Below are 12,224 nucleotides of genomic sequence, written 5' to 3' on the forward strand. Positions count from 1 at the left end.
TGTGTTTCGATCTAAAAGTAAATGCTAGAAAATAAACTACGATAAAAAACCCTAAAACCAACTCCAAAATTTCAGATTGATGATTCAAATTTTGTCTTAAAAGTATAAGCATAAGTGAAAAACCTAAAACGTGTTAGCCTTACATATAACTAACAAAATCTTGTTTGTTTTTACCTCGAACGATGCACGAATTTGTTGGACAAGAGATATGCAACGTGGGAACAGCGACATTATGCAAATACAATGAGAGCTTTGAATAGCCGAGCTAGGCCGGCGCGGTCTCGTCGCCGTCAACCTCGTCTTCGCCACCCGAGACGCGCGGAGACTTCGCCGACGCACCGCGGGCCGTGCGAGGCGGCCGAAAGATCAGTCCGACTCGCGGCGTATTCTATAACGAAAAATAATTTATAAATAAAACTTTTATATGCGTATAGTTATCTATTTATGAAAAATAAATTTTAGTAAAAAATATTAAAATAAATTTTAAATTTAAGGTTAAAAATATAAATTTTGACTTATAAATATAAACATAAAAAATACGAGAATGGTGCTCTGGTTCACGAAGAAGCGACCAAGCTTTGCAGTTGGCTTGGTGGAGCTAGCGGTACCAACTAAACTATGCGTGCACGTTGTGTGTATGTACCGAAACGGCGTTGCGCGCAAGCACATCGTTAGCTAGGATTCTACCACGGCATAAGCAATAACCTATATATCTCGATCAATCTCGTATATCACATATCCATTTATCATTTATCATGTATGGTTATCGAATACATTTTTATCGCTCGGATTGATATCCTCTTCTTTTTTTTATCCTGTCATCTAAATAGTATTAATTTTTAAAAAATAAAATGTAACAAGACATTAATGAGAAATATTACTCCACAAAAACATACATATTAATGAAAGGACATGTAGCATGCTGATTACAAAGGCCTTAATTAGTAGTACTTAAGGTTCTGAGGAGTGAATATTAATTTCAAGATTCTTCTCAAAAAAGACAAACATTAATCTCTTGTTATAAATGGTAGAAATTGAATGTAACAAATATAACTGTGTATGTTCTTTGAGCGGTAAATGTCATATTAATATTTTTTAACAAAAAATAATAACTATTAAACTAACTTTATCGTAATTTTTTACGTACCAGAAAGATATCCAACCGGCCGGTTTTCTGTTTTATGTCACGCAATATCTAATTATCAGCTGGTATATCTCTTCGAAAACTTGATTATAACTAACTAACTAACTAACGCCCCGTGTGCTTATCCGACCCCTCTCGCGCGCGCGGCCGGCGCGGGCATGATCTTGCACCAGCGCGCACGTGCATGCCTGCCCTATAAATACCCAGCACCACCGATCGCCTTCCTCCCAACTCGATCGATCTGCAGCTTCCTCGATCCGATCGCCTAGCAAGCAACAAGCTAGCTGGCTAGGCGAGAGAGTATACTCTCCGATCGATCGATCGTCTTCTCTCCTCTCCTCTCCAAACGTGGCCGGCGATGATGGGGCGGCGCGGCAGCTGCTGGGTGGCGCTGGCGCTGCTGCTGGCCGTCGTGGCGGCCGGCGGCGTGGGCGGCACCAGCGTCAGCTACGACGAGCGGAGCCTGGTGATCGACGGCCAGCGGCGCATCCTCATCTCCGGATCCATCCACTACCCCAGGAGCACCCCCGACGTACGTAATTAATTATATAGTATATAACTCATCACTTCAATCATTCACTCGCAAGCTTAGCTTATACATACATCTTATACGTAATTATATTATATAACTCACCTCATTAATTCACAAGCTAGCTTATGTATTAATTGTACGTGATCGGTCGATATGACGATGGTCAGATGTATTAATTATTATATGCACCAATTGACACAGTTGCACGTACGTACGTATAGTCGCTGCACGCATATACGTATGTATGTATATACGTGCGTTTCGCATCGACTGTTATCTACTATACTTAAATACAATTCCATGATTTTGTTTTGTCATGCATAAATAGAACATATTATAATTAAATTGCATGAAGTAAATAAAAAACATTCTTTACGGATGTATCGTCAGTATTTTTTTTTTGCCGACAATAATCCTTCTTCTCAATTTTTATTTTGATATAATATCAAGAAGTTCGCGTGTATGCATGAATGCATCTGCTCTATGCAATATTTTCTCTAGATATCTATGTATACTATAGTCTGTGTAAGATCTTGTCCATACACATGTATTTAATTTCTTTTATTGTGAAGAAAGTGTCGATGCATATACGGGCAATTAATTCGCTTCTCCAATTTATAAATGCAGATGTGGCCTGATCTAATCAAGAAGGCCAAGGAAGGTGGCCTAGATGCAATCGAGACTTACATCTTCTGGAATGGTCATGAGCCCCACCGTCGTCAGGTTACAACTTCTTTAATTTGCACATGTAATTAAACATCACTTCCTATTCCTAATTAGCTTAATTTAATTTTATTTATGATCTGCAGTACAATTTCGAGGGGAACTATGACGTCATCAGGTTCTTCAAGGAGATACAGAATGCTGGCATGTATGCCATTCTTCGCATCGGCCCATATATCTGCGGTGAATGGAACTATGGGTATGTATACAGTATATATACACACGAGTATTCTCACCATGTTTCAATGCAAGCAATACGAATAACAAAATATGCTAAATATATTGCTTATTACCTTTTGATTATTATTTTTTTGTGAAAAAATCTTGCAGAGGACTTCCTGTTTGGCTGCGTGACATCCCTGGAATGCAGTTTAGGCTGCATAATGAGCCTTTTGAGGTAACTTAAATTCGATCTCCTATGTTTTTCATAGACTTTTATATACACTAAAGTAGACATTAAGTGCTGTTTTTTTTTCTGTTTTCCGTAAAATAGAATGAGATGGAGACTTTCACCACTCTCATAATCAACAAGATGAAGGATGCCAAAATGTTCGCAGGGCAAGGAGGCCCAATCATTCTTGCTCAGGTAATTAATGGGTTGATCACTTGATGGAATTTAACATGTTAGTAATTTTCATGCTCTATCTCCATTGTCACAATGTCACTAATCATTGTTTCAATTAATCTACATACAGATTGAGAATGAGTACGGGAACATCATGGGAAAACTAAACAACAACCAGTCTGCGTCCGAATACATCCACTGGTGTGCGGACATGGCGAACAAGCAGAACGTCGGTGTCCCATGGATCATGTGTCAGCAGGATGATGATGTGCCGCACAATGTGGTCAGCATTTGAGTAGTTTTAATATTTCCAGAAAATGTATATATATAGGATATTTCATTTATCTATATACATCTAAGCTAACATACATGCACATGATTTAATTATTAGGTCAACACTTGCAATGGATTCTATTGCCATGAGTGGTTTCCAAACAGGACTGGCATCCCCAAGATTTGGACAGAGAATTGGACCGGCTGGTAATTAATTTCTGCTTTTCATGGTTATCTCTTTGTTTATTTAATAAATTAATTAACTTCTGAACTTGGCAGAGGTGTATCCTACCATTTTTGGTTTAAAAGTTTATACTTGAATTATGTTGGCATGATTATTCATTAGGTTCAAAGCATGGGACAAGCCTGACTTCCATAGGTCAGCTGAAGACATTGCTTTCGCGGTTGCGATGTTCTTCCAAAAGCGTGGATCTTTGCAAAACTACTACATGGTATATATGTTTCCTCCTCTTTTCACTGTTGATACTTTTTCAGTTAGACTGAACTGAATTTCTTTTTTTTTTGTTAGTACCATGGTGGGACCAATTTTGGCCGTACCTCAGGAGGCCCATACATCACAACTAGCTATGACTATGATGCGCCTTTGGATGAGTATGGTAAGTTTTATATTCACAATTAAGACAAGTTAACAATTAAGTGGAAAACTTATTGGTCCAATTTAAACAACAGGTAATCTCAGGCAGCCCAAATATGGCCACTTGAAGGAGCTACACTCAGTCCTCAAGTCCATGGAGAAGATTCTTGTCCATGGGCAGTACGTCGACACCAACTATGGCAAAAACGTCACGGTAATTTTAATTCAGATCATGGCTTCTTTTTTAAATCAATATTTTATAAAATTTCTGATATCGCTTAGCTACCTTCTGTCTTTTAATTAAATGCAGGTCACAAAGTACACTCTGGACAAGTCCTCTGCTTGTTTCATCAACAACCAATTCGATGATAGGGATGTGAATGTGACACTTGATGGAAGCACTCACCTCTTGCCTGCATGGTCTGTTAGTATCTTGCCTGACTGCAAGACTGTTGCCTTCAATAGTGCCAAGGTATATATATTTTTATCCTCTCACCATTGAGTAATGGCATTAATGAACCATATATATGCAAACTCCATAAATCCATTGCCAATGATTTGTTTCTTGTTTATACTACGTGATAGATTAAGACCCAGACATCTGTCATGGTGAAGAAGCCTAAATCAGTGAAGCCAGAGAGCCTAAAATGGTCATGGATGCCTGAGAACTTGAGACCCTTCATGACCGATGAAAAGGGCAGCTTCAGGAAGAACGAGCTCTTGGAACAAATCACAACATCAACTGACCAAAGCGATTATCTGTGGTATAGGACAAGGTACTGAGAAGCATATCATTAATCATATTATTTACTGAATATTTCGTTCAAAAAAATATTATTTACCGAATATGATGATGGCTTCGATTGGAAATATAATGTCTCCAATAAATATGTAGCCTTAACCACAAGGGAGATGGGAGCTACACATTGTACGTGAACACAACTGGCCATGAACTTTATGCCTTTGTCAATGGAAAGCTTGTTGGTGAGCTCCTACAATTTACACAACACAACTATTTTCTCGTAAAAAGATATATCACATCATCAGTAATTTTCACTCGCAAACCATGTGTTTTGACAGCACAAAACCATTCTGCCAATGGTGATTTTGTCTTCCAACTCAAGTCGCCAGTGAAGCTTCACGACGGCAAGAACTACATCTCTCTCCTGAGTGCCACCGTTGGCCTTAAGGTTAACACTTTATTTTATTTCTTTACTCATCAGAGCAATGAACTGCATTTCTTTACTTGCAATCCTATGTACTGGTGGTAGTATAAATCTTGCTCCTTGCTATCAACCAGAACTATGGACCTTTGTTCGAGAAGATGCCTGCTGGCATTGTCGGAGGCCCAGTTAAGCTAATCGACAACAATGGCACCCAGATTGACCTCTCCAACAGCTCATGGTCTTACAAGGTACAGACATCATCTTTCAACTCTTTTGGTCATTTCAGTGTTGATATTGGATATAATGTTTTGCTTTCTAGGCTGGGTTGGCCGGTGAGTACAGGCAGATTTATCTTGACAAGCCTGCCTACAAATGGGACGGTCACAATGGCACCATCCCTATCAACAGGCCATTCACTTGGTACAAGGTAATACAGTCCTTTGAAATCTAAAATATTATTGTTCCTATCCACAAATATATTCACACAATTGTAAAGAATACCCCGAGGAGGGAAAAAATAACTACCATCACCTCGATTATTCAATCCCTTAAAGCTATCGTCTTTTTTACTTTATTCTTTGTTAATTATAGCAAAAATAAGATATCACCCCTAATTTTTCTCAAAGTAGCATAAGCCCTTGTATTTTTTTAGTGTTTGTGTATTTGTTTATTCTTTGCAAAAAGAAAAAAATGAAATTTTATCTTAACAAAGAAAAAATGAAATTTTATCTTAATATATTATTTTTTTAATATAAATGTAGACGACGTTCGAAGCTCCCGTCGGCGAGGACGCGGTGGTGGTGGACCTCCTGGGCCTCAACAAGGGCGTCGCGTGGGTCAACGGCAACAACCTCGGCCGCTACTGGCCCTCGTACACGGCGGCGGACATGGCCGGCTGCCACCGCTGCGACTACCGCGGCGCCTTCCAGGCCGAGGGCGACGGCACCAGCTGCCTCACCGGCTGCGGCGAGCCCTCCCAGCGCTTCTACCACGTGCCCCGCTCCTTCCTCCGCGCCGGCGAGCCCAACACGCTCGTGCTCTTCGAGGAGGCCGGCGGCGACCCCTCGGAGGTCTCCCTCCGCACCGTGGCGCCGGGCGCCGTCTGCGCCTCCGGCGAGGCCGGCGACGCCCTGACGCTGTCGTGCGGCGGCGGCGCCAGGACCATGTCGAGCGTCGACGTGGCCAGCTTCGGCGTGGAGCGCGGCCGGTGCGGCGCCTACGAGGGCGGCTGCGAGTCCAAGGCGGCGTACGAGGCATTCGCGGCGGCGTGCGTGGGCAAGGAGTCGTGCACCGTGCAGATCACCGGCGAGCTCGCCGGCGCCGGGTGCGTGTCCGGCGTGCTCACCGTGCAGGCCACTTGCTGATTATCCAATCTACGTGAAGGTCTTTAGTTATTAGTTAATTAGGTATTAATTAGTCGCTTAATTAATTAGGTTGTGGTTAGTTAGTTAGTTAATTAAGCTGGTAGGCACCCCTGGTGCATGTGTGCTATCTTATGATGGTTATATTGGGACCAGATTATCTCATCTATATATACTTTTTATCATCGAGTGGTATAAAAGTGTTTCCTTTAATTATTAGAATTATTTGGTTAGGCTATAAATTAAAATGGGTGACAACTTTTTCGTCTTCTGGCTTAGTCTTACATGGAGAAGCTTATCAAAATAGTTTCCTCTTCACCCGAAATATACTCCCTCTATATTTTTTTTATATGACGCCATTTGACTTTTAGATCCATGTTTGACCATCCGTCTTATTCAAAAAAATTATTTAATTATTAATTATTTTGTTATAATATTATTTATTATTATATGAACTCTAAGTATGCATTATAATTTTGCATATTTGGATATAAATTTTGAATAAGATGAATGATCAAACGTAATTCTATAAGTCAACGGTGTCATACATGAGGGAGTAACAATTAGTAAATTAATTAGCTAAGCATATATATTAAGAAATAAGTTTTAGAGCTGGTATATATTAAGCATAAGAAGTTTCAAAGGTGGGCCCACGTATAGAGAATTAAATACATGGAAAGTACAGTGATGGAAGCTTTATGATGGGTAGTTATTATATTTGAGAACAGGTTTAAACTCCCTCTATTTTATATTATATATTTTATATTATAAATTTTATATATGATTAGATTTATTAGTATTTATATAAATTTAAAAATAACTAGAAAATCTTATAATACGAGATAGATCAAAATGACTATAAAAATTTTATAATACGAAATAGAGCTAATTAATACTCACTACTGCGCTACGAGATCGCACAGTGTCGACATGTACGGTTAATTATGATTAGTTGGAACCGGCGACACGACAGCTTATTTGCTGCTGTAGCGTTAAAGGCATACCGAGTCATGGCTTTAGGCACAAATTTATACTTGCTTGATGGTGAAGCAAGGTGGTACCCCCAAATGTTTCCTACGATTGAAAAAAAAAATCAGCTAAACTAGATATGAAAAGAATAACTATAGATAGATATAGACATTAGACATGCTCGACATATAATTAGCGCTTCCAGTGGCGTGTCATGTGTTCTCTCCAAAACTAAGTCTAAAATGGCACAAGTTTTTCATAGTATTTCTAGTTTCCATTATCCCCAGGGGGCGATTTTTCGGATAGGTTCCGATGGCACTCAAGTTAGGCTACCAACAAGATGAGACCTTTCCCTCGTCCAGATTCCAGGCTTGGGGAATCGAACCCTACCGGCGTGATGTATCGTATTTCTAGTATAAAAACTACATTTAGATAGTAGGTTACTAAGGTGTACTAAAATTTACGATAAAAATTCAATACCTAAAGATATTTTCTAATAGCACGTATATGAGCTTCAAACAAAAGCACCCTCTAAATATATCAAACTACATGATTTAACCCCCGAGGACAATCTATCAATGGTGACAATACAGTTAGTAACGTATATCCCTGAATCAAATATTGTTTTAAAAAAATACATACATGGGCTGACGTTATTCATGGCATAAACTTTTCTCCGTCCTCTACATTCTCCAAGAAAGAGAGGCGAGCGAAGAGGATGAAGAATGTGAACGAGCTTGACAGCTTGTCCTCTCTCACCTCCATACGTGTTCCATCGTGCCAACAGATTAGGCCGCGTTAGTTCCTTCAGATTAATAAGCTCGATTTTCTCATTTTTCATAAACATGCTTTCCAAGTTATTAAAAAGTGTATTTTTTGCGAAAAATTTCTAAAGAAAAGTAGCTTTAAAAATATAATTTTATATAACTAATTTAATTAATTATGTATTAATCTATTAGTATGTTTTCCGTGCTGAATAACTACGTGCAGCAGCAGAACACGGTCCTAGTGCTCCCTAACTCCCACTGGCACACATACTCAAAAGAGGACTTAAGGCCGCGGCACACATACTCAAAATTATGTTTTAGTTGTTTTAGTAGACCCTAAATCATGAACTAGTTTCATTTAGATCCTGAAACTCAATACTTTAAATGGGAGTGAATATAGTATCTCATCCTAAATTATTTGTTGTAAGAACTAAGTAGAGCTAAGAATTTAATTAAAAACATAAAAAGTATACACATGTGACATAGTGAAGGTAAATACAACATATACAGACATAATAACATAAGCATATGTATTAACCATATATCATGTAATTGCGAAATAATACAAAAATAATTTAAAAACAAGGTACAATATGCTCAAGGATTATAATTTAACTTGCCTTGCGACTCTGAACAAGCTTGGGCAACCACTTTGTAATAAACTGGAACCTTGGAATCACCGAAATCTAAATCATACAATAAAACACTCAAAACAATATATTGAACAATAGAAATAGTAAAAGAAACTATTTTTATTGGATTTAGACATTTTTCTAGATTTAATGAAGTTTGAATGAGCTTAAACGGAGATCGTATGAATTAGTTGTGAATTATGGAATTTTACTAATCTTTTCAAGTTAAATAGAAATGAGTTAACAATTTATTGCACATATTAAAGTTGGCGCTGACATCAGCAAGACAGTGGTTTGTGACTGCCAGGTGGGCCCCACCCATCAATGGCGGAAGCGAGAGCTACACATCGGGTCCACGAGTGGTCACATAGGTAACCAGTGTTGACGCGATGGCCTCACTAGTGCACACGCACTGGTGCCACGCAGCACAAAGGGAGGCTATGACGGACGGCTGAAATCAGTCCTCCAACGACCGAGATGACCGGGAGCGGGCACAATTGATGGCACCATTTCCGCCGCACGGGGAACACGGGCAAATGGTCATCGGCGACAACTGTTTGACACGACGGCAACAGCAAAAGAGAGCGAAGGGAGAGGGGAAACCAAGAGAAGGGTTCACCGTAGGTGATGACCGAGCCTCACTAGGATAGAACCTAGGAGAAAGCGTTAGTTTCCCATCATCATCGAAGCACAGGCACGGACAATGCACACCTCCAGTGAATCTTGCTTTAATAAGCAAACTACTAGAAACTAGCTTGGTTCCGCTAGATTACCTCCTTGCAGAGGGACAACCTTCACAAATTAACTTTCTCGAATAATCCACACCAATTGGATCCTCGTGGACAACTCCTAGCCGGCTAGAAGAAACACCTCCAAGAGTAACAAACTCAAGTCAAGGGTTGGGTGTTGATCTCCATGTCCTCACAAAGAATCTCTAACTCTTAAGCTCTCTAGATCCAAATCCCCAACTCTCCAAACCCAAAAGATTAGCGAGTGTAGTGCTTAGTGTCCCTTACTAAAAGACCAAGGAGGAAAATAGAGCACTAGCTAGGAGACCAATTCAAAGCCATTGATGTGAACCTCTGCAGCAACACTAGGGCAATAAAAAAAATATGCGACCTACATAAATTCATCAAGTCATTTTGGCTGCTTCCATCGAAATTTGGGTTATAGTTCATCAATTAACATTTTCTCAAAGACTAAAACCTACAGTTACCTTCAATAGGTGCATTATTTCCTTAACTATCTTTCCATCCATCATCCAAAACCCACATCTTGTCGAGGTGGCACTAGGGCATCGGTTGGTAGGTTGCCTCTTTCAAGCTTGCCATATGAGATCTGACCATCATCTTTGTTGGAAGTGGCTACAATGAGAAGAGATAGTCTCTTCGCTGCTCCTCTGCATGTAAGGAGCAAGCATGACAAATGTGCGAGGAGGACTCATTTTGGTAAAGGCTGAGTTATGTCCAGCCGATGGAGGTGGAGTGTGCAGTTCACATAGGTAGCAGCAAAATAATTGAACTTAGCACTGGTTGCATCACATCTGCACGCACCACCTAACGATCTCCACTTCCATTTCCATCCATGCTCCCTTGTTCGACTCCTCTGGAAGCTTCAGGAGGCCTCCCTACATGAATCAACCGCCATCGCTTACCTTACCATTGACCTAGCACCGGAGGCAAAATGGGCGGTTTCGAGCAGGCAGCGAAGGCAACACATGTGATATAGTGAGTTAGCGGTGAAGGCGACACAAGTGCAGCAGAGGGCAATATATGCAACTAGGATGGAGAGAGAGGGGGAAGTGGGATGAATAAGGAAGGTTGCTAAAATGTGGGTTGGTAATTTATTCAATTATTTTTGCTTACTTGTTTACCACATAGGCTAAATCTGCTCCTAGTTGGAGTTGAGAGCTGCACTTTTAAGGGGGTGACTGTTTGGCTTTTTTTTTAAGAAAAAGACAAACGATATATTTGTAAACGAAAAATGATTTATGAATATTTTTTTATATGTATTCATAGCGATATAAAAGTCAAGACTGAAAATAAACTACGATAAAAATATCCGAAAATCAACTCTAATTTAAGTTTAAAAATTCAAATTTTGACTTGCATAAGCCATAACCGGTGCATTTTCCTTATAAGAAACCAACTCCAAGCCGGTGAATTTTCTTTTTATTTAAGAGACCATCCCTATATATATATATATATATATATATGAAAGTTTAATGACTTGGAGGTAAGAATGGCATGCCGTGTTTGGTTTGGATTCATTAAACTCGGAGTCGTTACGAGCTTAGACGACCTTTCACCTTAGCTTTTCGTTTTTACTTATGTCTATAACCTAATATTTAAATTTTCAACATTAGATTTGGAGTTGATGTTGGGGTGTTTTCACCGAGGTTTATTTTTCAATCTTGGTTTTAGATTACTAAGAATACGTATATAAAATTTTTATTCATAAATTATTTTTCGTTTGCACATATGTACGTTGTTTGATATTTTTTATAAAAAACCAAACAATCAACCAAATTGGCATTTAGCTCGTTCGGTTAATGAGGCAAGATCAAGCCATCAATCATGAGCTACCAAACTTGTTTAACTAGCTTGAGTGTTATATGTTTTTCTTCCTACTGCTTCTAAGTAATATCTATTTAGGGCTAAGATTTGTACCATCGCAAGATCATGGAGTACAAAATGCCATTGTACGTGACATTACAATGGTATTTTGTAACTCATATATGTTTAGCATGCATGCTATTTGCAAAGTTATCTCGGTTTATTTATACACATTACTTTCAATCTATTTGTATTAAGTAATACTCTTCTATTATTATTATTATTATTATTATTATTATTATTATTATTATTATTATTATTATTATTATTATCGGTTACTGCTTTAGTGTTTACTCTTATTTTTTAACGTAAGGAGCTAGAACTAGCTAACTAGCTAGCCTAGTGGGCTTATTGAGCTAGCTTAGTCTTGAATTGAGCCTAGCTTCATCATTAGTGTGAGTTTTATGATAGATGTATACGTCACCTTTAATTTTGTTCATTTAAACAACTTATTAATTAAAACATGATATATACAGTACATCACATATAGATTATATGCAGTACAATATATAGCTTCAAACATTTATTAGTCAATCTACTCTTTCTCTTTAGATACTATTTCTATAAGAAACTAATAGCAGACAACACTCTTAGGGGATCCACATATGAACTAAAAATGGTTCTTATAACTATATAGACTACTTTATCATTTCGAAGGGGCCATTAGAAAGTGAAATATGATGAGCTATCTTTTGCTATATGAACAACTCATATGAATTAAAATATATTATCTCTCTCATCTCTCTTGTAAGAGAGCTAGAACTATTGAATTTATGAATCCTACCTTATCATTGCTATCTTTATATATGGTGTAAATTAAAATAGCAAAAGACCATATACATGGATCCCATCTATATAGACAAAGTAGTCCAATATATTGGG

At 38.6% G+C, this 12,224-nt stretch overlaps 1 protein-coding gene across 1 annotated transcript; it reads left to right on the top strand.

The window, feature by feature from the left end:
• Nucleotides 1-1,391: 1,391 nt before the first annotated feature.
• Nucleotides 1,392-6,685, top strand: LOC102712955 (beta-galactosidase 1). Its single transcript, XM_040525887.1, has 17 exons — nt 1,392-1,676; nt 2,304-2,399; nt 2,486-2,598; nt 2,730-2,796; nt 2,893-2,985; nt 3,095-3,247; nt 3,356-3,444; nt 3,584-3,689; nt 3,767-3,854; nt 3,928-4,046; nt 4,143-4,304; nt 4,418-4,608; nt 4,728-4,816; nt 4,913-5,022; nt 5,133-5,246; nt 5,318-5,425; nt 5,760-6,685. Exons 1-17 carry the CDS (start codon nt 1,503-1,505, stop codon nt 6,360-6,362), a joined length of 2,475 nt encoding a protein of 824 aa, XP_040381821.1. The 5' UTR covers nt 1,392-1,502; the 3' UTR covers nt 6,363-6,685.
• The last annotated feature ends 5,539 nt before the right edge of the window (nt 6,686-12,224 follow it).

The sequence above is a fragment of the Oryza brachyantha genome, chromosome 1, assembly GCF_000231095.2.
Source record: "Oryza brachyantha chromosome 1, ObraRS2, whole genome shotgun sequence".
Taxonomy (NCBI): Eukaryota; Viridiplantae; Streptophyta; class Magnoliopsida; order Poales; family Poaceae; genus Oryza; species Oryza brachyantha.